The sequence below is a fragment of the Panthera tigris genome, chromosome C1 (assembly GCF_018350195.1).
Source record: "Panthera tigris isolate Pti1 chromosome C1, P.tigris_Pti1_mat1.1, whole genome shotgun sequence".
Taxonomy (NCBI): domain Eukaryota; kingdom Metazoa; phylum Chordata; class Mammalia; order Carnivora; family Felidae; genus Panthera; species Panthera tigris.
In genome coordinates, this window is record NC_056667.1 from 34,973,290 (window position 1) to 34,998,576 (window position 25,287).

At 44.0% G+C, this 25,287-nt stretch overlaps 1 protein-coding gene, 1 long non-coding RNA gene and 1 other non-coding gene across 6 annotated transcripts in view; 1 reads left to right on the top strand and 2 right to left on the bottom strand.

Annotated features, from left to right (window-relative positions):
- On the bottom strand, positions 1–17,100 carry LOC122241293. Of its 2 annotated transcripts, XR_006221348.1 has the most exons (3): positions 16,713–17,100; positions 7,557–7,629; positions 1–216 (listed from the first exon to the last, which is right to left on the bottom strand). It is a non-coding gene; the product is annotated as an uncharacterized LOC122241293 (long non-coding RNA). The 2 variants fall into 2 exon arrangements; XR_006221347.1 differs by lacking the exons at positions 7,557–7,629; positions 16,713–17,100 and adding an exon at positions 3,580–4,040.
- LOC122241605 lies at positions 4,353–4,468 on the bottom strand. The gene has a single exon (XR_006221846.1). It is a non-coding gene; the product is annotated as a U5 spliceosomal RNA (small nuclear RNA).
- KIF2C (kinesin family member 2C) overlaps positions 17,088–25,287 on the top strand; it is an 18,414-nt gene continuing 10,214 nt past the window's right edge. The window contains exons 1-7 of one of the 3 annotated variants that reach the window (XM_007077303.3): positions 17,088–17,227; positions 18,105–18,199; positions 21,250–21,351; positions 21,524–21,572; positions 23,177–23,299; positions 24,418–24,540; positions 25,089–25,189. In XM_007077303.3, coding sequence (XP_007077365.2) covers positions 17,164–17,227; positions 18,105–18,199; positions 21,250–21,351; positions 21,524–21,572; positions 23,177–23,299; positions 24,418–24,540; positions 25,089–25,189 — 657 coding nt within the window. In that variant the 5' untranslated portion in view covers positions 17,088–17,163. Of the gene's footprint in view, positions 17,228–18,104; positions 18,200–19,182; positions 19,289–20,733; positions 21,088–21,249; positions 21,352–21,523; positions 21,573–23,176; positions 23,300–24,417; positions 24,541–25,088; positions 25,190–25,287 lie in introns of those variants that run through there. The other 2 variants (XM_042996894.1, XM_007077305.3) reach the window with 2 other exon arrangements.

Consider the following 25,287-nt stretch of genomic DNA (forward strand, 5'->3'; position numbering starts at 1 on the left):
GATGTTTTTGTTCTTTACTAATATTTCCCAAACAATGTCTGGCATACAAGAATTAATGACTTAAGTATTGGGAGGAAATTGTCCATCAAATCAGAGGAAATGAAGTCAGATGGCAGTAACTCTCCAAGCGGCCACAAGAGGGCATCACCGGCTCTGATATTGTTAGTCTGAGGCGGGCCCAGCCTTCCCTCAAACTGAGTTTCAGCTTTCCTCCATCTGGGTTGAAGGAGGAAAGAAAAGTTAACAAAATATAGTTATGCTGTCCATAAAGCTAAATGGATTTCCTGTTTTAAAGAAGTGTCTGTTCTTAGTTCTGTTTTGTTTTATCTTTATTTTTGAGAGAGAGCATGTGCGGGGGGGTGGGGGGGGGGTGCAGAGAGAGGACAGAGGATCTGATGCAGGGGAATTGAACTCACTAACCATGAGATCATGACATGAGCTGAAGTCAGACGCGGAGCTGACTGAGCCACCCAGGTGCCCCTGTTCTTAGTCTTGAAATGCCCTTTGTTTTGTAGAATGATGGTAAAAAAGTACCTCAAAAATCTTTTGGGAAAAAAAAATTTTAAGTTTTTGGTGGTTTTTTGTTTTCTTTTCTTTTCTTTTGTTTTTTTGAGAGAGAGCAGGAGCAGGGCAGGGTCAGAGAGAGAAGGAGACACAGAATCCAAAGCAGGCTCCAGGCTCTGAGCTGTAAGCACAGACCCTGATGCAGGGCTTGAACTCATGAACTGAGATCATGACCCGAGCCAAAGTCGGACGCTTAACTGACTGAGCCGCCCAGGTGCCCAAAAGAGTTTTATTTTTAAGTGTTCGCTATAACCAATGTGGGGTCGAATTTACAACTCAGATCCAGTCACATGCTCTACTGACTGAGTCAGCCAGGCATCCCTGGAAATTTTCATAGTCAGAAAATCTAAAACTCTGAAAGCCACTGGTCTAAGGTGACCATAGTTTGATAAAAACTATGGAACTTTTTTTTAAGTTTATTTATTTTGAGGAGCGGGGGAAGAAAAAATCCCAAGCAGGCTCCACACTATCAGTGCAGAGCCTGACCAGGGGCTTGAACTCAACAACTCCAGGATCATGACCTGAGCCAAAATCAGGATGGGGTGCCTGGGTGGCTCAGTTGGTTGAGCGTCCAACTTCAGCTCAGGTCATGATCTCGTGGTTCGTGAGTTCGAACCCCACATTGGGCTCTGTGCTGACAGCTCAGAGCCTGGAGCCTGCTTCGGATTCTGTGCCTCCTTCTATCTCTGCCCCTCCCCTAGTTGTGCTCTGTCTCTGTCTCTCAAAAATAAATAAATGTAAAAAAAATTTTTTAAATAAATAAAATTGAATCTTAAGTATAAGACAAATATCTAAAACATACACATTACATGGAATTTATTAATACATACATTAATACATTAATACATATTTCCCCTTCTTATTTTTATAAGTTAAAAGCTATAATAAAAGTTGAAAGAAAAATACAATTAATACCTATATATCTATCACTCTTAGACACGTTTGCTTTCTCTTTCTGTGTTTACTGACCCATTTGAAAGTTTCAGTTATTGGGGCACCTGATTGGCTCAGTTGGTAGAGCATGCAACTCTTGATCTCAGGGTCATAAGTTCAAGTCCCACGTTGGAGGTAGAGATTTCTTTAAAAAATAATAATAAAGTTTCTTTTTTTTAATGTTTATTTATTTTGAAAGAGAAAGAGAGAGAGAGAGAGCTAACAGGGGAGGGGCAGAGAAGGAGACAGAGAATCCCAAGGCTGTCACCACAGAGCCTGATGAGGGGCTGGAACTCAGAACTGTGAGATCATGACCTGAGCCCAAATCAAGTCAGGATCCCCAACCAACTGAGCCAGCCAGGTGCCCCCCAAAAAATAAAGTTTCAGAAAACAATAAAGTTTCAGGTATCATGACATTTCACCATTAAATACTTCACATGATGTTTCTACTACGAATAAGGACATTCTCCTACATAATTATTATTTTGGTGGTCTTAGTAATGGCCCCCAAATATGTCCACATCCTAATTCCTGTGAATATGTTGGGAGGTTATTCTGGGGAGGTTATTCTGGATTAGCCAGGTGGGCCTGAGGTAATCACAAGAGTCCTTATAAGAAGGAGGCAGGAGGATCCAGAGTTAGAACTAGGAAATGACAGGACAGAAGCAAGAGAGTTGGAGTGATGTAGTGAAGGGGTCACAAGCCAAGCAATACAAGCAACTTCTAGAACCTGAAAGAGGCAAGGAAACATTCTCCCCTAACAGCCTCTAGAAAAAAGGCAGCCCTGCCAACACCCTGATTTTGGACTGCTGACCTCCAGAAGTATAAGAGAAAACGTTTGTGTTAAGTCACAGTTTGTAGTTACTCGGTACAGCAGCAACAAGAAAACCTGTACAGTTATTAATTCAATAATATCTAAAATAGAATACATACTAAAATTTCCACAATTGTCCCCAAAATGTACCTTCTGTTTTCTTCCTTTTTTTGTTTTTGTTTGTTGTTTTTTGTTTAGCATTCAGTTAATGTTGTATGTTGCATTTGATTGTCATTGTAGTATAAATTTTTTAATGTTTGATTTTGAGAGAGCATGGAACCCAGCGGGGGAGGGGCAGGGATAGAGTGATCACAGCACACAGTGCTCAGTGCTCAGTGCACTCAATGATCACAGCAGACAGCCCCATGCAGGGCTCCAACTCAACAAGCGTGAGATAGTGACTTGAGAAGTCAGTCGTTTAACCGACTGAGCCACCCAGGCGCCCCTATAGTATAAATTTCTTAAGTACAAATTTTAACACTTACTTGCTGTCTTGATCTACATAAAAATTTGAAATCACTTACAAAACTGAGAATTTCCTTACAATTTCAAATGACCCACTTCTGAAGAGGCTAAATTAACTCATCGGGGAAAAAAAAGTATAAATGTCACACAAAAAGCTTGAACTAATTATACTTTAATTTTTAAAATGTTTCTTGAAACCAAATTTATGTAAGTGCAACACTTAGAGTGAGAGCCCCAGAGAGACGAGCCTTGCTAGAGGTACAAAAGTGTTGCCTTGAAAAATGTTTGTGAAGGGGCGCCTGGGTGGCTCGGTCGGTTAGGCGTCCGACTTCGGCTCAGGTCATGATCTCACAGTCCGTGGGTTCGAGCCCCGCGTCGGGCTCTGTGCCGACAGCTCAGAGCCTGGAGCCTGTTTCAGATTCTGTGTCTCCCTCTCTCTGTGACCCTCCCCCGTTGATGCTCTGTCTCTCTCTGTCTCAAAAATAAATGAACGTTAAAAAAAAAATTAAAAAAAAATGTTTGTGAACAGTTACACCCAAGCTTGAACTTTAAAGGTTTTATTCTATAGATAGCAAACATCTATTGGACGACTGCTCTGTGCCAGACCCTAGGCACAGAAGGCAGTTCAAGGTAAAGCTTGGTGGTCTCCAACCTGTAAACATTGCAAATTCAAAGCCTTGGGGATGAAGTCTATCAGCCATCTCTGCTAATGTACTTGAGGTTCTTAGCAGTGCCATTGCTAGAGGGTTAGGCTGCCCTTGGCACCACCCCACCCAAGACGGCCCCTTCCTTCCCAGTCCTACCGGGTTAAGGCTTTCATCCTCTCCTTCCTCCATTGGCGGTCAGCATTGCCTCTACAACGTAAACGCCACACAACTCCGCGAGAACCAGCTGCACCATCCAAGCCACGCCTGAGACATGAACATTTTTCTAAAGAGAACCTAGCAGGCAGAGTAATAACACAACCCACCATGGGAATGGCCTTCCTTATGCCTAGATTAACCCTTTGAACAGCGTAGGTAGATCCACACACCCAACTCGTTCTTCAGTTTACCCAAGTGAAGAAATTGGTCGGGCTAGTCGGGCAGGTGAAAATGGCAATTTCCTTAAAATGCGTATGGGTGAGAAACCCTGCAGGAAAAAGTGGAGACTTCAGAGAACCACGTGAAACTGGGTTACTGCACAGGTGCAAGAGTGACTAACTCAGATGGTCCCACGCTGCGTTTAGGACTTGGCCTCTCCTAAAGTCCAGATAGGAAATTTGATGAGGAACTTACCTCAACTGGAGCTAACACAAAACAGTCCAAGTTTATGTTAACTTACGGCGAATAGTTCAGCTTGGTAACAAAAATGACCAATGACAAAAAACTTGAACTTCACTCCCTGAATTAAAACTGACATAAAAGAACACTAATAAGCACTAAACACAAAAAAAGTTTTACAAAAACGTGAAGCACAAAACGGAAGAAAAAGTAAGACCACAAAACCAAACTCCCGAATAAAGTGATTTCTGCGTATAAAGTACTTGGCAAAAATATGTTCTCATGTCAACTCTATTTTTTAACACGTATTAATAAGCCCTGCAAGCGCAAGGCCTCAAAAAATTGGGTAAACACTCAGAATTGTTCCTCTCCACGGAAATCTTTAGTAAAAGGCGAAAGATTTATACGATCTGAAGAGAAACCAGAGTATGCTCTACGTACTGTTCACACAGTTCTCGGGTAACTGTAACTCCTAGAACAGCAATGGTAGTTATTTTTCCAAAAGATCTAGTGGCTTCTAACTCTATCTCAATCAATCCTGTGAAGGCGGTCTCATTTTTAGGAGGAAAAAAAGGTTGAAAGAAAAAAAAAAATCTAGACGTTTTAAAATAAGAGATACTCCGGGTGCAGTGCATTGTGGGTATGTAAATGAGTTTAGTCACCAATCTCCAGTTTCCGGAAATTCTTTTAGTTCTTTTACCTGCTAAGCCTACAGCCACCACCAGGGGGAAGCCAGATTGTCAAGAAAATAGGCGCCAGGTTTAGCCAGAAAGTCTCTCTCTCTCTCTCTCTGTCTAATTCTCTCTCTCTCTCTTTTTTTTTTTCATTTTGTTTTAGAATTGGCACGCCAAGGTAGAATTTCTCTTGAATTAAAATTAAAATTGAGGGGCGCCTGGGTGGTTGAGTCGGTTGAGCGTCCGACTTTGGCTCAGGTCATGATCTCGCGGTGTGTGAGTTCGAGCCCCACATCTGGCTCTGTGCTGACAGCTCAGAGCCTGGAGCCTGTTTCAGATTCTGTGTCTCCCTCTCTCTCTGACCCTCCCCCACTCATGCTCTGTCTCTCTCTCTCTCTCTCTCTCTCTCTCTTTCTGTCAAAAATAAATATTTTTTATTAATTTTTTAAAAATTAAAATTGAATTTTTTTAAGTCTTTTTTTTAAATTTTTTTAATGTTTATTTTTGAGACAGAGACAGAGCATGAATGGGGGAGGGGCAGAGAGAGAGGGAGACACAGAATCGGAAGCAGGCTCCAGGCTCTGAGCCATCAGCCCAGAGCCTGATGCGGGGCTCCAACTCGCGAACCGTGAGATCGTGACCTGAGCTGAAGTCAGACGCTCAACCGACTGAGCCACCCAGGTGCCCCAGAATTTTTTTAAGTCTTGAAAAGGAATGTCTTCAATACATTCATTGAACAAAAATGTATTAAACATTGTGTCAATCCCTGTTCTGGGCCTTAGGAGACAAGTATGTGTGGTGAGTACTGATAACAGAATGTTCAGTGACACATGGGTGGAGCATAAAAGGATTCATCAAAGTAGGGTGGTGAGGGCATTCTAGGCAGTACCATAAGCTCTAAGAGCCTGGAAAGGGCAAGTGGCTAAGTAGCCAGGGCCAGATTTTGATGGGTCTTCAATGCCAAGCTAAGAGCTTGGACTTACCTTTGAGGGCAATGGGAGCAATTTAAACTCTTTAAAAGAGAATAGGATCAGATGAGTGTTTGAAGGAGCATCAGCATCACCTGGTGTTATTGGTGTTTATTAGTTGAATTGTGCCTCCCCAAATTCATTTGTTGAAGTCTTAACCCCCAGTATCTCAGAATGTGACTTTATCTGGAAATAGGGTCATCCCAGGCATAATTAGTTAAGATGAGGCTTCCAAGAACTGAGACAATAATTTCTGTTAAGATACCCAGTCTGTGGTGCTTTGTTATGGAACTCTAGAAACACCTGTGTCCCTATTAGAACCACAAAAGATCAGGCCCCCACCCCAGACCTACCAAGTCAGAAACTAGGGGTGGGACCCAGACGTCTGAGCTTAACAATCTAAGGATGATTTTGATGCAGGCTAAATTGAGAAACATGGGACAGCAGCTCTCTAAAGTTTGGAGATTATAGTGAGCAAGAAGTTGAGAGATAGGGTGCCTGGGTGGGTCAGTTGGTTAAGGGTCCAACTCTTGATTTCAGCTCAGGTCACGATCTCCAGGTTTATGGGTTTGAGCCCTGTATCGGGTTCTACACTGACAGTACAGAGGCTACTTGGGATTCTCTCTCTCTCCCTCTCTCACTCAAAATAAGTAAACTAAAAAATTAAATTTTAAAAAAAGTTAAGAGCCAATTTAGGACGTTGAGCAGTAAAGCGGAGATAAATAAATGATGGCCCAGAGTACCCAAGGGATGAGCCTCCGGTGAGGAGAAGAAAACAACCGGGAGAGGACCCTGGAGAACAGTGGCCTAGAGGAGCGGAGCAGCTGGCGCAATTAGGAAGGTTGGCTGAAAACCAGGAGTGAGACAGCACAGAAACCAAGGGCAGGAAAGAAGTTTCAGGAAGGGAGTGGTCAGTTCTGTCCAGTGAGTGAGATGGGGGCTGCAAACTCCATGGGCTTCAACAGTCAGGGCACTTGCTGGTGACCTGGCCAGAGCTCTTTCCAGGGAGTGGGGCACAGTGGCAGCAGGACTGCGGGGAGGTGGCGAGGGGTGGGGAAGTGGAGGTGGAGGTGGAGGATACAGGCAGACGGGGCAGATGGTACAGGCAACTCTACTGAGAAGATTGACCCTGAAAAATTAAAGAGAGGCTGTTTCTGGAAGGGCAGCAGATCGAAGGCTAGCTCTCAGCCTCCCTCGGGAAGGTGAGCACCGTGTTGAACACATTTCCTCGCTGACGGGAAGGCACCGGCACAGGGACAGAGTGTCTGTCCAGAAGACTGGAATTAAACAATGCGGGGAGGGGTGAGGATGGTGGTCCCCCTTAGGTGAGAGGAAGGACCCGGACCCCTGACTGTGTCACCCCAGCGGCAGGGGGGAGGAGGCATGCAGGTAAACACCACAATGACTAAGGTCCCTGGAGCCGAGCGCTCCCCAGCGCTTCTCCTCTGCTCTTGCTCTCCACCTTCTTCCACCTTTCGGCATCTGGTCCAGCCCCAACCTTCCACCTCTCAGCATCTCCCCTGGAGCAGCTGGGAAAATCAGACAACTGAGCCACACCCCTGATGAAGGCCCCACTCCTACTTGCCAGGTCTCTTGGCTCGGTTTCCCCAAGCCTGAGGCCCCCACTTTATACCCTCTTCTCTCATGGGAACCGTCCCACACTTTCCCCCAATCTCTCTCAGGAGACAACCTCACAAAAGAACTCCCTGAGAAGGCAGAAGCCGTTTGCCTTCTTGCCTTCTCTCCGCCACACACCCCCCCCCCCAACCGAGCATCTCTCCCCTGGCATCAGTCCCTCCTCCTACCAAAGGCCCATCCTCCACCAGGGCTTGGGGCCCTCCTCCAACCCCACGAGGACTGCGGGACTTCCACCAACCCCTTAGCGGACAGACGTCTCTCCTCTCTCCCGGGTCCTCCGCGCAGATCCAGTAGGTTCCATTTTCTCTCGGCTGAAAAAGAAAGGGAGAAGGAGGGAGAGAGGGAGATAGATCTACATCACCCTCCAACCGCATTCTCCTTTTGGAATGTAGTGAGAACCACAACAAAACAAATTTATTCCGGGGCGCCTGGGTGGCTCAGTCCGTTAAAAGTGCCCGACTCTCAGTTTCGGTTCGGGTCATGATCTCACAGTTTGGTGAGTTCGAGCCCCGCCGCATTGGGCTCTGAGCTGCCGGTGTGGGGCCTGCTTGGGGCTCGCTTTCTCTCTCTCTCTCTCTCTCTCTCTCTCTGCCCCTCCTGTACTCACGCTGTCTCTGTCTCTCTTAAATACACTTAAAAAAATCTTTTTTTAATTTATCTTGTGTTTTGTTTCAGAAAAAATTTTTTTTAATTTTTTTTAAATGTATATTTATTTTTGAGAGACAGAGCGTGAGCAGTGAGGGGCGGGGGGGGGGGGGGGGGAGGAGGAGATACAGAATCAGAAGCAGGCTCCAGGCTCTGGGCTCTGAGCTGTCAGCACAGAGCGCAACATGGGGCTCCAACTCAGGATCATGATCTCAGCCGAAATTAGACACTTTACCTACTAGCCACCCAGGCAGCCCTAAAAAATTTTTTAAACAATGCACTGAAAATAATGTAAAAATATATATGTAATAAAATTGCATTGGAAGAGTAAAAAAACAGGTGCCTGGCTGGCTCAGTTGGAGGAGCATGAAACTCTTGTTCTTGGGGTGGTATATTCCAGCCCCACATTGGGTGTAGAGATTACTTAAACTTTTTTTTCTTTAATTTTTTAAAAAAGTTCCTGCAGCCACAAGAGAACATATGGGACTAGTTTCCATTGATTTTCACTTTAAAGAACTTCCACTATGGATGCATTTACATCAACTGGTACAATTTTGAATTAATTTTCACACTAGACTTTTTAAGTTTGTTTATTTAGAAAGAGAGAGAGCACAAGTGTGGGAGAGGCAGAGAGGGAGAATTCCAAGCAGGCTCCACAGGGTCAATGCAGAGCCAGATGTGGGGCTTGAACCCATGAACCCTGAGATCATGATCTGAGCAGGAACCAAGAGCCCACACTTAATGGACTGAGCCCCAGGCACCCCTTCACACTAGACTTTTTTAAATGACTCATGTAATTACCTAAATAATGCTTCACAAATCTTGAAATTGATTCAAACATCAAGTTTTTACTAGGTGAAATAATTTCTACAGTAAAACAGAGTTCTTAGTTTTCTCCTTGTCTCTACTTCCTCATTTCTCATTTTTATTTTAAAAATTTATCATGGGGGTGTGCCTGGATGGCTCAGTTGGTTAAGCCTCAGACTCCTGATTTTGGTTCAGGACATTATCTCATGGTTCATGAGTTCAAGCCCAGCTTCCAGCTCTGCATTGACAGTGTGGAGCCTGCTTGGGATTCTCTCTCTCTCCTCTCTCTCTGCCCCTCCCCCCATTCACGGGGGCTCATGTGCACACATGCATGTGTACACACTCTAAATAAGTGAATAAATAAATAATTTAAAAAGTTTGTCTTAGGGGCACCTAGGCGGCTCAGTCAGTTAAGAGTCCGACTTTGGCTCAGGTCATGATCTCACGGATTCATGGGTTCGAGCCCCATGTTGGGCTCTATGCTGACAGCTCGGAGCCTGGAGCCTGCTTCTGATTCTATGTCTCCCTCTCTCTCTGCCTGTCCCCGGCTCATGCTCTATCTCTCAAAAATAAATAAAGGTAAAAAAAAAATGTTCTTTTTAAGTTTGTCTTAAATTGTTTCTAACTCCACAGAAAAGTATAGAAGACAAAAAAAAACACCACACTTGATACTCCAATTTAATAGATAAAACATTTCTTCATATGTGCTTTAGATATGCTTGAAAAGGAAAACCTTAATTTCTTTCCTCCATGTTGGAGCCCGTGGAGGGTTGCAGTGGACAGGACTTCTAAAATGACAACTATGTCTGGAAGGCTGTGGGCCAGGGCCATTTTTTGCTGGCTATAAGTAGGGTCTCTGGAACTGAGTGAGCACACAGCTCTTCTGAAAATCAAAAGCATTTATGCTAGAGACAAAATTAAATTCTATCTGGGCAAGATTATGTGTACAAAGCAAAGAAGGACACAGTGACTCCTGGTGGCAAACAAAACAAAATCTGAATAATCTAGGGAAAGGATAATTTGCGCCTGTGGAAACAGTGGCATAGTTCATGCCAAATTCCAAAGCAATATTCCTGCTATGGCCATTGGACACAGAATCCAGGTGATGCTTTACTCGTTAAGGATTTAAACTTATTGAGAAGCGGGGTGCCTGGGTGGCTCAGTCAGTTGGTCGTCCGTCTTCAGCTCAGGTCATGATCTCATGGTCCGTGAGTTCAAGCCCTGCGTCGGGCTCTGTGCTGACAGAGCCTGCAGCCTGCTCCAGATTCTATGACTCCCTCTCTCTCTGCCCCTCCCCATCTCATACTCTGTCTCTCTCTCACTCTCAAAAATAAATAAACATTTAAAAAAATTGGCGGGGGGGGGAACCTGGGTGGCTCAGTCGGTTAAGCGGCCGACTTCGGCTCAGGTCATGATCTCACAGTTCGTGAGTTCAAGCCCCGCATCAGGCTCTGTGCTGACAGCTCAGAGCCTGGAGCCTGCTTCGGATTCTGTCTCCCTCTCTCTCTGCCCCTCCCCCACTCACACTCTGTCCTCTCTCTCTCTCTCTCTCTCTCTCTCTCTCAAAAATAAACATTAAAAAAAATTTTTTTAACTTATTGACAAGTAAAGTGTGGATTTGTTCTCTTGTATTTAAAAAGGGCAAGAGGAGGGGTGCCTGGGTGGCTCAGTGGATTAAAAGTCCCACTTCGGCTCAGATCATCTCAAGGTTGGTGGGTTCAAGCTCTGTGTAGGGCTCTGTGCTGACAGCTTGGAGCCTGGAGCCTGCTTCAGATTCTGTGTCTCCCTCTGTCTCTGCCCTTCCCCTGCTCATGCTCTGTCTCTGTCTCTGAAAAATAAATACACATTTTTAAAAATGTTTATAAAAGGGGAGGCTGGGGGAGGGCTTACATATAACAACTTATCTCTGAATGAATAAATTTCTTTTTTAAATCTCTTTTTCACAGATTTCTGCCTTTTTCCTCCATCTCTTATTTCTTTGAATCTCAACTTTGCAGCTCTTTCCCAAATTATTGAACAAAGTATTTGTTAGGAATGTTTTCAGCTGCAGGTTAAAGAACGTGAATAAAGATGGCTTAAACAAACAAGTGGGCTTTGTTTTGTTTTGTATTTACACAAGGAGTCTTGGTGTAGGTGGTGGCTGGCTTTGATTCAACAGCTCAGCCATCAGGAACATGGGTTTGGGCTCTTCTTTCTTTCCTACCTGGCTGCCCTGTGTTGGATTTTTGATCTCATGACTGTCAAACTACTTCATGATCACAAGGCAGCTGTCACAACTCCAGACAGAGTATCAATGTCAAAGGCAAGAAAAAGGGGGATGAGATGTTACAAGCAAAGCATCCTTCATGTCATCTCATTCCTTTCTATTAGAAAACAACATTTCCTGCCCAGAAGCCCCCCAGAACATTCCTGCTTATATCTCATTGGCCAGGACCGTGTCACATGGCCAGTTCCAAATGCCTGGGAATCTAGGAAAGCAGGTATTTTCCAGTCTCTAATGTAGACATGAATAAGGAAGCTGGGAATAGCTGTTGGATTAGCCACCAAGAGTGTGTGTGTCACAAACAACTGGCTCATCTGTTTTCAGTCTTCCTTGTTTTCTTTAACCCTTCCTGATACCTTTGAGGTGAATCCTCACCCTGATGTTGTTGCTCATCGTTTCATTTTGGCTATAACCATTCTGCTCTTCAATCCATGTATGGATTTCAGCTACTAAAGTTTTCATAACCAGTATTTCCATCTGATTCTTCCTGTTTGTTCCTGCCTTAGGTTAACAATATCCTCTCTTATCTTTTGAGGATATTTATTAAGCTTATTTTAAACTCAATCAGGTCTAGTAAGTCGGCCTCATCTATTATTAGTTTCTCAGTTTGTTTTTCTTTTATTGCAAATGTGTTCCCCTTTGAGTTCCTATTACTATGGGTATGTCAGTGAACTTGGCAGGGGAAGGCTAACGTCCAGACTGTAGGATATGAAGAAGAAGGGGGGAAGTAATATTTCAGGTCCACTGGTCTAGCCCTAGCCAGGATGGAGTACTTGATAGGGCTGCTGGCTTCCTGCCTCATGCACAGTAATGAGGCATGTAACGATTCACTCAGGGCCCTGGAGAGTGGGGGCACAGAGGGAAGGGCAGTGGAGAGCACAACTGAAAACTCTCCCTTGGCTGCACCCTCATCTCAAAGCACCTGACCCTCTTCCACTCTGGCTGCCAGTCCCAATCTCTCCACAACTGGCCCCAACCACCCTCTGTCTCCTCATGGATGATTTCTCAGTTGTTGTTGCTATTGTTTTTAATGTTTTTATTTATTTATTTTTGAGGGGGGAGCCGAGGGGGGTGGACAGAGGATCCAAAGTGGGCTCTGTGCTGACAGCAGAGAGCCCAATGCAGGGCTGGAACTCATGATTGTGAGATCATGAACCGAGCCAAAGTTGGACACTTAACCAAGTGAGCCACCCAGGCACCCTGAATTTCTCAGTTTTTACCTTAGTTTCTCAAATACTCAACCCCTTTTCACTTCTGTATCTTCTTCTTCTTTGTTGCTGTTAAATAGAAATTTTTGAGCAAACACAAGTTAAGTGCAAGGACACCATTTCCATCACCCAGCGCCCATGATCATCAATTCATGGCCACTATTATTTTCTACATCTCCGCCCCTCACTGCTGGCCTACTGGATTATTGGATTATTTCAAAACAAATCTCAGACTTTCACTTCTGAGGTATCTTCAAGTTTTGGCAGAAGGAGCTACCACTATCAGTCTAGATTATTTCAGCATCTTATCTGCCCCATTTAATAATTTCCCCCACCTTTATTATGAAAAATTACATACAGACAATAAAGTTGAAGGACTAGTACAGCAACCACTTGTATACCCACCAACCTGATTCAACATCTTTTAACATTGTGGTATCTCATCTTTAGCTTGTTTGTATGTTACTGTAGGGAAAGAAAAATATTTTTTTCCCTCTACCCTTCTAGGTTCTCAATTGGGGCTCTGTAACAAAAGATTAACAAGAGAAAAGCAGACAGAAGTTCATTAACATGTGTGTCTCCTGAATACCTGGGAGATTGTAGGGATGAATAACTCAAAGAGGTGGCCTGAACTTCGGCTTATATAGTATCTTCAGCAAAGAATGATACATTTGTAGAGAAATAATAGGACAAAGGAAAATGGCTTTAGGCTCCAAGGACAGGAAACTGTGGGAAGATAAATATATGGGGGCAGATTAAAGGGGTAAGGTTTGTTTGCAGATTCCTCTGATGCCATCACTGGGTGGATAAGAGTCTAGAGTCCTCTCCAGTAAAGGAAAATTTATATTCTGCCTGTAGGCAGAAAGGGGGAGGGTAGAGAACTTTTCCTGTATATGCTGCTTCATAACTGGCTTCAACTCAAAAGAATTCTTATGTCAAACAGGCATATTTTAAGGTGACATATCCTGGTTTTCTTCATTATTTTTTCTGAACCCTGTGAAAGTTGCAAACATCCTGACTCTTTAGCTCTAAGTATTTCAGCATGCATCTCCCACAAATAAGAACATTCTCGCACATAATCATGGTATCATTATTATGCATAAGTAAATTAGAAATAATTCCCTAAAATCTTTCTTACCTATTCCATATTCAAATTTCCCCAGTTACTCCCAATTTTTTTTTAAGTGTGTTTATTTATTTTGAGAGAGACAGAGACAGCACAAGTGGGAGAGGGGCAGAGAGAGAGAGAGACAGAGACAGAAACAGAGAATCCCAAGCAGGCTCCACTTTGTCAGTACAGACCCCAACATGGGGCTTGAACTCATGAAACCATGAGATCACAACCTGAGCCAAAACCAAGAATCAGACACATAACCTATTGAGCTAACCAGGTGCTCCCTCCCAATTTTTTTTTTAACCATGATGCAGTCAAGATTCATGCTTTACGTTTGGCTGTTGTTTGGATTATCTTTTAATCTAGAACAGTCTTTGTACTTTTTTTCTCCATAGGAACTTTTTAAAGAGACCCCCAGGTCAAATACCTTGTAAAATATCCTGCATTCTAAATGTGCCTCATTATTCCTCCTGGTATTGTTCAATTTGTTCCCTCATCCCCTGCATTTCCTGGAAGCAGGAAGTTAAGTCTAGGGGCTAGACTGGATTTAGGTTACACATTTTTGGCATTATTGTCTCCTGGATAATGTTATATACTTCATATTATATCCAATGAGAAGACACATAATGTCAGGTCACCCCATGACTAGTGATGCTAAGTTTGATCACTTGGGTGCAGTAGTGACTGTCACATCTTCCACTCAAAGGTATGCTTTGCCTTTGCAAACTGTTAATTCAAATTATCTGTGGAGCAATACTCTGGCATCCTGCAAACATCCTACATACTCAGTAACCTTTGACCTATGGTCCACTAAATCATTTATTTCACTGGGAGTTGCAACATAGTTCCAGAGTTGTTGTTGTTTTTTTAATTCAGTGGCCATATTTTAAAAAGTTTTCTGTTATTTCTGTCTGTTTCTTTTTATATATTGCTCTATGCTTTCACAATGATTTATTTATTTTTTTAAAGATTTTTTTTAAAGTAATCTCCACACCAAACATGGGGCTGGAACTCATGACCCCGAGACCAAGAGGTGTGTGCTCTACCAACTGAACCAGCCGGCACCCCCACAATGATTTGTTAATTCTTTCTTTCTTTTTGATATTAAGCATACCAATTTTATAGACTCTGACTGTTTTATTACTAGTTCAAGGAGGGGAGGGCTTTTGGTTTTTTTTTTTTTTCTATCTTGGTAATGTGTCTGTGGTAATATGCTAGATTCCCTGACATATGTGTCCCTAATCTTTGTTTTCTAAGGTCCTAGAAGTTTCATTATTCTCAGAACATGGGCCTCTCCAGGGTCAGCTGCCCTTGCTGCTCTGACATCTCTCTTCCTTTTTGGCACAAAAGAAATTTTTGACTTTGGGGACTTTGAGTTTCCTGTGGGTTTTACTATTTTTGGACCACTCTGTGTTAATTTCTTGACTTTCCCTTTGTACAACAGGAGGGGAGGAGTTTTATTACCCATGTGAGGCCAGGAAAAATTCACTGGATCTGCCCAAGGTTGAGGAACTGGAAATAAACCCTCCTGAAAAAACCCTTGTGCCCCAAGGGTTCCACATAGGCCTTGAGAAGCAGCCAGGAAGTTTGCAACTACCTGGACCCACAGGTAGAAAAATAAAAAAGGTAGGGATGGATCCAAATTTACATCAGCTTCCTAACACAGGAAGTACAGAAAATAACATAATGACCACTCATGTATATGCATGACTCATGTAAAAAAATAAAATTTTTATTTTGTTGCTGTACCCTCTCCAATTGCATTACCTGCTCTGCCAGAGGCAAATGCTCTCCTAAATCTTAGTATTTATCACTGAGTATATCTTTTTTTTTTTTTTTTTTACATATGCATGTATCTCTAAGCAATATCCCACTTCTACTCTCTCTAGTCTGACTCTCACCCTCACTACTTCACCAAGACTGTTCAAGGTCACCAATGACTTAAGTGCTAGCAAATTCAAAGGATATTGAAAAGATATTTCTATGCCCTCTTCTTACCTACCCTTTCCACAGCTCTCCTGATACTTCCTCCTTCTTCAGTCCTTCCTAGGCTTCTACTCCCTGGTTTTCCTCACCCCTCAAACCACCCTAATCTCATCTTTGCTGCTGCTCCCCCTCTGCCCTACCTCAAAATGTTGGTGTGTCCCATGATTTAATTATGTTCTCTTAGATCTCATTCAGTTCCAGGACAGCAAATACATATACAGAAATACATCCACATAAAATGGCTACCCAATCTCTATCTCTGGCCTTGATCTATCCCTGAGCTCTTAGCTTGCATATTCACTGCTCACTCGACACCTACACTCTAAAGTCTTGCAGACATCTCAGACTCAACATGACCAAAATGAAACCCTTGACTTACTCCCCATAAACACACCTGTTTCTTTCACAACCTGACTCTCCTATTTCAGGAAATAGTTCATCATCTACCTACCCAATTGCTCTAGCCAGAAACCAGAAGTCAGGCATGATTACCCCTTTTCCTTCACCCCCATCTCCAACTCTTCGGCAAAACCCATTCATTCCATCTCCCAAACTTTAAGTCATTCTCTTAGTTACATTTCCATTATCACTACCCCAGGCTAGGGCAGCATAATCCTTGCCCACTAAATAGTCTCACTTCATCTTCCCCCATCAAATCATACATACATCAGCATTCTCCATACATCAGCAAGTCTGATAATATCAATCAAATCAAATGTAACTCAGATCTTGTCACTCCTCTGCTTAAAATTATTCAATGAATTCTCACCCGAATAAAAGCCAAAATTATTACTATTGGCTAGAATATGCTACATGTTCTCACCCCACTGCCCCTCTTCTCTTGCTTTCCAGCCACACTAGCTTCTTTCAGTTCTTCAAACAAGATCAAGTTCTTTACTGCCGCAGGGCCTTTGCACACACCATCCTTAGACCTTAGCCTGGGAGCCTCCCCACCTTCCTGCCCTCGATTTTGACAGTTTGTTCCTTTTTGTTCTCTAGACGCAGTTTAAATATCACTTCAAATATTTCTTCCCTGGGCACTTTATCTAAAGTTATCTAAAGTTCCTCCATTATTTTCTATCTCAGCTCTTAGTTTCCCTGAGAGCACCTACCACTGCTAATTTGTTACTTCTTTGTATCCCGTTCATATTAGAAATGTCAGGTCAAAGACGGCAAGAATTATGCCTTGTTCACTATTACTGTCTTTAGCACCCAGGTACCATGCCTACCACATGGTAGACAATAAATATCCAGGTAATCTGTGTCTCCCAGGCACTTGAAACATAGTTCCTCATTTAAACTTCGCAGTAACTCCGTGAGGGAAAAAGCATGCTCCTCACTGGGCAAAGGAAACCGAGTCCAGTTTCTAACCTGCTCAAGATCACTGAGCTAGTAACTGAAGAAGTCGGGATTGGAACCCATGTCTGTAGGGGCCCAACAGCACTCGGTCTCAAACACCATACTGGAGTTTCTCAGTTTTGGGGAGGCCAGTCGCGCAGCAGGCTCTCAGTAAGACGCCCGAAACAGGTTACCAGCAGCGCGGAGTGCGGGCCAAGCTCCCAGGAGCCCCAGCGCGCAGGGGTGTGACCAGACGGATGGGCGGTCTTAAGCGCCGGAAAACCGACCGTAGACTACATATCCCAAAAGGCTGCGGAGGGCGCCGCGGACTGGCGGTAGCGAGGCCGGCGACAGCGTGATGACGTTCTCAGGGACGCTGGCGCGCGGGATTTAAACTGCGGCGGTTTGCGCGGCGTTAAGACTTCGTAGGGTTAGCGGAGCTGTGGTTGTTTGTATTTCGTGTTACTTTTCCCCGCGACTGCCCATGGACTCGTCGCTTCAGGCTCGCCTGTTTCCCGGTCTCACCATCAAGATCCAACGCAGTAATGGTGAGGGGCTGGGTCGCGAGGCCAAGGGGACCTGTGGGCTGTGAGATGGCTGAAATTACTGCCCCTCCCCAAACGGCAGGGCCGAGATGCTGTTAGGGATTTCCCCGCTTCCACCCGGTCTGGGTCTCTGCACTAGCGTTGCGTCTCTTCTACCCAGGTGCAGGGGCCTCTGCGCTGGCTGTGGGTCCCCTTCCCATCCTCGGCAGTGGGCGGGGCTCCTCCCTGTCAGAGGACCTCCCAGGAAAATTAGGGTTGCTAGATTCACTTCACTTCCAGACTTCTCCGCTGAAATTGCTATGCCCTTGTAGGGACCTCGTCTTCCTGGCCCCTTTACTCTCCTCTAAATATTCCGCACTTGCGGTATGTCAGGCACTGGGATTCAGGGTTAATCAGTAGAAAAGATCCCTGCTTTTCAGGAGCTTGAAGTTCTGCCCTCTTTTTTTTTTTTTGGTTAAGCAGCTACCAAATCTCTGGCAGGTGGAATACCCTGTCATTAGGAGAATGGTCAGACATAACCTTCTCGTAGGGCAACCCGAGGGCGCCAGAGCGTCAGTGGGAGTTGAGGAACAGTACCCAAGAACTAGAGTGACTCCCCTGCCCAGACATACCTTCACTCACTGTAGGCCCTCTTTTGAGTGGGAATGAATCCTTATTCCCTGCAGCTCAGTTTTAAGACCTGTTCCCTGCCTACCTCACCGTGGGATGTTCGAAAGGTGAGGAGTTGAATGTTAAAAGCCAGGGGTTGTATTTGTTTCCTAGTGTTAAAAGGAAAGAAAAAGGCAGCTGTTTCTTCCTTCAGGCCAACTCCACGTTGAGAATCTCTGTGGGATCCTAAAAGTGAAAAAGATGGGTAAATTCTGGACTTTTTATACTGTAGGCATAATTCACAGTGCCAATGTAAGGACTGTGAACTTGGAGAAATCCTGTGTTTCAGTGGAATGGACAGAAGGAGGTGCCACAAAGGGCAAAGAGGTAAGTTCTGTGAAAATGCCTCTGCCACATTTAGCACCTTACTCCCTATAAGATCTGTGTGAAGGGGCATCTGGCTGGCTCAGTTGGTAGTGCATGCGACTCGGGGTCCTGATTTCGAGCCTCACATTGGACAGAGAGATTACTTTAAAACCAAACAAAAAGCTTTCTGTGGAAATGGAACTTGTGAGAACCTTATTTCTGATCCTGCCTTGTCCTCCCTAATCTTGAACATGGTCCTCTTTGGACCTATTAGGATTTTATTTAGTTGGGCCTGATCTAAATTGAAGCAATCAACAGTTTCTGGTGTGTTTGAAGAAGACAAACTGCACAGAATCCTAAAACCTTGCTTACCTACGCTAGCTTCTGAGTGCAAACTACCTACGATATCGGTTTGGGGAGCAAAACTGATAACCCAGTTGAGACAAAAGTATGTTTCTGAAACCCCAAGTAACAGAAGGCAACTTGTGATAAATGGCACAGATGAATAGTGCTTGAGCAGCTCAGAGGTAGTAACTCGCTGAGGATGAGCTTGACTGGTGGGGATGTGGTGGGAAGGTGTAGCAGAAACAATAGTGAGATAGATGGCCTTCATCGAGACTAGTGAAGAAGCTTGCTCCAGGCAGTGGGAAGGCTCAGGATGCTGGACAGTTGAAAGGGGGGACCAGAGGGTTATCATCTCTGGCACTAAGATGTTTAAGGTTTTATTCTGTAGGTACTTGGGAGCCTTGGGAAGATTTTGAGAAGAGGAGAGATGTGACTAAGGCATTTATGTTTTAGAGGCATTGTGGTGTGGTAAAAATTTCACTGGGCTAGGAGTATGGAAACCTGGATTCTAGCCTGGCTCTGCCACTATTTTGTGTTCTCAGACATGCTTCCACCTCTCTTAGAAAATCAGTTTCCTTACCAAAAAAATGAGGATGATAATATCTACTTAATAAGGTTATTGTGAGGATTTGTTCAACAGATACTTTTGTACTGGTTCCAAAATGCCAGACGGAATACTGAAGTGAATAAGACAGACCTGGACCCTCTTCATGGAACTTAATGAGATAACACATGTAAGGGACTTGTCTAGCATAGTGCCTTATGGTAGGTAAGCAGTTACTTAGTGGTATATTTTAGAAATAAAAGGATTGAATACTTTACAACATCTGCTCTTAAATCAAGAGTTTCCTAAAATTCTTTTCAACCAGCTATTAGAAGTTCCTTGTGATTTTTGTTTGCTTATTTTTATTGTTTGTTTAGAAATATACCTCTTGTTGGGTCTCACACCAGCTCAGATACTGCCTTTGGAATAAGGTCTAAACTTCTTAGTGAGGCATTCAAAGCTTTTTCAGGATAAAAACTTTTTTCTTTGTACCACACACTCTTCCAAAGTATGCTGTGTCAGGGTCAAATGCATCAGGTCCCCACTTTGTGTCCATGCCTGGTGCCTTGCTGCCTTCACACTGTCACTCTTACTCCTTCCTCCTGGGATGCTCACCCTGAATCATCAGTGTGAGAGTTAATGTCAGAACTAGGGTTAAAACATTGATCTCCTATATTGTCTGTTTTCTATGGTTTAAGTGCTGGAAATGGGAGGAATGTGTAGTAAGGGTCTATAGCTGTCCAAGAATTGGGGACAAAAGTGTGGTTATTAAAGTACCCGTGAGCTTTTGCTTTTAAACAGTACTCTGTCCCTGTTTATCCTGTGCTGCTTTGGTTTCTTGCCTTCTGTGCATATAACTTTTCCATTAGAATATGAGCTAATTAGGGGCACCTGGTGACTCAGTCATTTAAGCATCCAACTTCAGCTCAGGTCATGATCTCACTGTTTATGAGTTCAACCCCCATGTCTGGCTCCGCACTGATGGTGCAGAGCCTGCTTGGGATTCTCTCTCTCTGCCCTTTATGTGAGCATTTTCTCTCTCTCTCTCTCTCTCTCTCTCTCTCTCTCTCTCTCTCTCAGGTAAACTTAAAAAAGAAAAAAGAATAGGAGCTAACTGAAGGCCAGGGCAATATATGTGTTAATTCATCTTTGAATATCTTCCCTCTATTGCCTTAATTGTGCCTAATAAATGTTTGAATAAGCTAATTAATAAATATAGGTTGCATTGTAGGAGTTAAAGCTTTCACCCTGGAGTACATGCTTCAGCTCTGAAACATTTCAAGATTGGTTGGTACTGGGGCACCTGGGTGGCTCAGCCGGTTAGCATCCGACTTCAGCTCAGGTCATGATCTCACAGTCTGTGAGTTCGAGCCCCGCGTCGGGCTCTGTGCTGACAGCTCAGAGCCTGGAGCCTGCTTCAGGTTCTGTGTCTCCCTCTCTCTCTGCCCCTCCCCTGCTCATGCTCTGTCTCTCTCTGTCTCAAAAATAAATAAAAACATTTAAAAAAAAAACTTAAAAAAAAAAAAAAGATTGGTTGGTACTATTTTGGTGGGTTTGAACTGCTGTGAAGTATGCTGATGAAGTTTGAGTTGCTGCTGGAGGGTGGCAGGGCTCTGGTGATGTAAACCTAGAATTGTGACCTCAACTGCAGGCATGTGCAGGAAGTTGTTATTGGGGAAGAAGTTTCTGGGCCCAGTAGAAAATGTAGGTAGACTTAGGGTTAGGTAGCAGCTCTTGGAAACTTGTCCCCGCCCATAAGATCCTGAAGGGCCCTCCAGTTTGACTATTGCCGGGACAGTTAGAACTTGTTTCCTCCTCCGTGTCATCTAGCAAGAGGTGCTCAGGGGACTGTGCCCAGCAGGACCTCACTGCCCAGCAGAATAGTAGGGAAACCAAGTGGCCTACATCTACTGTGGACTACCTGACTGGTTACCTATCTGTCTGCCCTCCTCTTTACCTCGTTCTCATCATCAACATCTACCATTGGCTTGGCAATCAGAAACCAGTATTCATCTAGATGGTAAACCGTGACTAAGGGCTATTTGTTTATAGTTGTTGGTACTTGGTGGAACTTAAAAGTTGATAGTGTCTGAATCTAGGAGTACTAGCATTGGTTGTAGAGATGCAGTTGGGTTGAAGAAGCTATGTTGTTCCACTGAAATTTTTTACTTACTCTTTGCAGATTGATTTTGATGATGTGGCCGCAATAAACCCAGAGCTTTTACAACTTCTTCCCTTACACCCAAAAGACAATCTGCCCCTGCAGGAAAATGTAACAGTCCAGGTAGGTGCTTGTCATCTGGCTGAACCAGTGCCCCAGATGATTTGCTTGGCTTGTTGGCTTTTGCTGATTTTCTGGAACTGCCTAGGACTTCAGCATAACACATGGATCTAAGATAAGTCCTTGAAAATTGATAGGAACCACATATTGTGATGTTTTTGTTTTTATTTTACAGAAACAAAAACGCAGATCAGTCAACTCCAAAATTCCTGCTCCTAAGGAAGGTAAATAGATTTTTACTGGCTTATCGTCATGGGGTTTGAGCCCAGGATAATATTCCTGGGGCACAGGAAGCTGTGAAATAGACTCATTGCTCCACTTTAGCAGGTGGCTCTATGTGGGCTGAGTCCTGCCCTGTCTTCTAAGCATCTTAGTGAAGAAGAATCGAACCTACAGGGAGGTTTTGGTCAAAAGGTACAAAGTTTCAGTTATGAGAAATAAGTCCTCGAGATCTAATGTACATCTGGCCTGTGATTAACAACACTGAATTATATACTTAAAATTTTACGATGAGGGTGGATCTTATGATAAATACCCTAACCACAAAACAAAAATAAACAAAATACAAAGCAAAGAGAGTGGGAGCAAACCTTAGGAAGAGATGGATAAGTTTATAGCATTGATTATAATGATAGTTTCATGGGTGTTTACTTATCTCCAAAATATCGAGTTAAACACATTCGATATCTACAGTTTTTGGTATTTCAATCATACTTCAAGAAGTGCTTTTTTTTAAATTTTTAAGTGTATTTATTTTGAGAGAGAGACAGTGTGAGCGGGGGAGTGGCAGAGAGAGGGAGGGAGGGGGGAGAGAGAAAGAAAAAGAAAGAAAGAAAGAAAGAAAGAAAGAAAGAAAGAAAGAAAGAAAATGAGCAAGAGAATAAATGGGGGAGGGGCAGAGAGAGGAGGAGACAGAGGATCTGAAGCAGGTGCTGTGCTGACAGCAGAGCTCAATGTGGGGGGCTCAAACTCAAATTGTGAGATCATGACCTGAACTGAAGTCGGACACTTAACTGACTGAGCCACTCACGCGCCCCTGTACCATGTGTTCTATTTCCAAATTTCTGACTTACTTTATAGGTGATGAATTGTTTCTCTCTTACGGAGGGAAACTATATAAATGGGTAGAAATTAATAAGAATTCAAATATAACTCAGTTGTTTCTCTCAGTTAAGCATTCTTATAAGATTCCAGAAAATCAGTGTAGCTGACCCATGGGTTTCTGATGATGTGCCCCAGGTCTGGCTCTGTAAAGCATCCTGAAGCAGTGGAAAAACCCAAAATCCAAATCCCAGACTTTGGAATCTAACAGTTTTGGGTTAACATCCTGGCTCCAACACTTACTACAGTGTGGAAGTTCCTTAATTTCTCTGAGCCTTATTGTCCCCTTCCATCAGATGGGAAGACTGATATTTACCTTACAATGTTATTTTGAAGTATGGGAAGATTGTACAATGATAGGTGTTGCTGCTGTTAAGGTTAATAATGCTTTTTTCCAGGGATTAGGTCTGTCTCTTCAGAAAGGATTTCGGATTGGCTGTAGGTCCCTCCATTTACTCAGGACAGTTGCTCTTGTGGGAGATATCCTTGCCCTTGGGAGCTCTCAGATTGGCAGAATGTGAATAGATTAGTTTTGGGGTCACTAGTACTTGGCCTTTCTAATTTTTCCTTTCCTTGGGTGGAAGGAGTGGGAAGTTGGGCTCTTTTTCCTAGTGATCTGGACCCATCCCACCCTATACAGAATCTTGGAGGGTTGCCCCCTAGTGGCCCCCATCGGCCCTCCTGATCATGCCCCACTGATTGGCTGCTGCTGCCCTTGGTGTTTCAGGTCTCCGAGGCCGCTCCACCCGAATGTCCACTGTCTCGGAGGTTCGAATTACCACTCAGGAGAATGATATGGAGGTGGAGCTACCAGCGTCTACAAATTCCCGCAAGCAGTTTTCAGTTCCCAGTGAGTAATGAATTTGTTTTTCCTGTTTGAGGCTCTGCAGCAGCTGCTCATATATTGCCCTGTCCCTGTTCTGAAATATCCTGAGATTTCTACACTCCCCTGTCTTCAGTTCTATTCTGCTCCCTTATTTGGAAATCATTTAATTTTACTCTTTAATTTTATTGAAACATTACACACACACACACACACACAAAGAAAAGCGACCATATCATTTAGTTCATAAACCGAACGTACTCACATAACTCAATCAAAGCATTATGAGCAACCCAAAAATCCCCCTCAAGTTCCCTTCCAGTTCATAAGCCCCTATATTAAGTACCTATAATCTTGACTTCTGATACCATAAATTAGATTTTTCCCTTTTTGGATTTTATATAAATAGAATTTGAAAAATATTTTTAATTGTTAACTTTTATTAGATAAAGCAGGTACAGATTGTGTAAGATAGACAGTCATTACATCTTACATGTATCAAATTCAGCTCTAATAAAATGAATGTAAACAAGAGGGTCACAACCAGGTATGGGAAGTAGCAAGTTGTCATGGGCTTTCTGGGGTTGAATCAATATGTTGTTGCTCGGGTTTCTGTTACTCCTGGCTTTTCAGTCTTTGTCCCTCTTAACCCAGGTTCCAAGACTTGGAAAAGTCTGGCTTTTTCTTCCACATACGCCCTGGCCTGAGAACCCAAGCTTGGATGAAGCCTAAAGTCTTTAGGCCTTTAGAGGCTTTCCCTTTGTGGTGAAGTCCATGCTGAGCTACTCACATACCTTCAAAGATATATATTCTTTTTTATTTAAAGATTTTATTTTTAAGTAATCTCTACACCAAACGTACAACCCTGAGATGAAGAGTCGCATGCTCTACCGACTGAGCCAGCCAGACACCCTACCCTCTAAGACTTTTGATCCCAGGAGTCAGCCCCTGTAGAGACTGGTTGGGTTCAGGGTTTGGGCTGAAGTGACGGGAAAAGCCCAAGCTCTGCTCACACGGTGGGAGCCCAAGGTTTTGCTGAGCTGGCAGTCAGTTGCACTCCTCCTGACCCACGACCTGCTAGGGCTCAGAGGAGCACAGCTCTGGTATGCCTGCCTGCTTCTCCAATGACTCTTGTTCCCCCACAGCTGGACTCCCTAGGCCCTCCTGCCCTGCAGTGGCTGAAATACCATTGACGATGGTCAGTGAGGAGGTGGAAGAGCAAGTCCATTCCATCCGAGGCAGCTCTTCTGCAAACCCTGTGAACTCAGGTAGACACACTGAGCTGTCTGCTGCCCTGCTCCTAGTGCAGGACAGGTTGTTATATCCTCTCCCAAACCTGACCTGCTTTGGCACCTGACTTCAAACCATGTTTATCACGTGGGGGCATATTTCCTGTGGCCATCGCATCAGTCTTTCACAAGAGGTGACCTTGTTCCCACCAGCTGGCAGGAGCCCTCTAATGTAGTTGAGGTGTTGCCATAGCTCAAGTCTTGACCAACACCTGAAAAACAGCCCAGAATGCCCATCAAAATCAATCAGGGATGGTATCACCTCTTGTGGTTGTTGAGAAAATGCCACAGAGACACGGAGAGAGCTTGGGTTAGGCCTAGAGCACTTGTGCAGGTCTTTACTTTGCAGGCTTAGCCTACAACGGATAGAGTCATATCCATTGCTTCCTCTCCTTGCATATGGTGGTTTAAGAGCAAGGGTCTAAGGAAGGCCTAGGCCTGGGAATGGCCCATGACTCAATAGAACAGCTGGAAAAGAGTAGGCTGGCTGGCCTAGGCAGGTAAAAGTGGGCTTCCTTCTTCCCCAGTTCGGAGGAAATCATGTATTGTGAAGGAAATGGAAAAAATGAAGAACAAGCGAGAAGAGAAGAGGGCCCAGAACTCTGAAACAAGAATAAAGCGAGCTCAGGTACCTTTCTTAGGTCAAGGGTTTTTGGACAGGCATTCTTAATTGCAACCTCACCAGCAGCAGAGATACAGCTGGGCCCCAGCGTTTCTGAGGCTCCA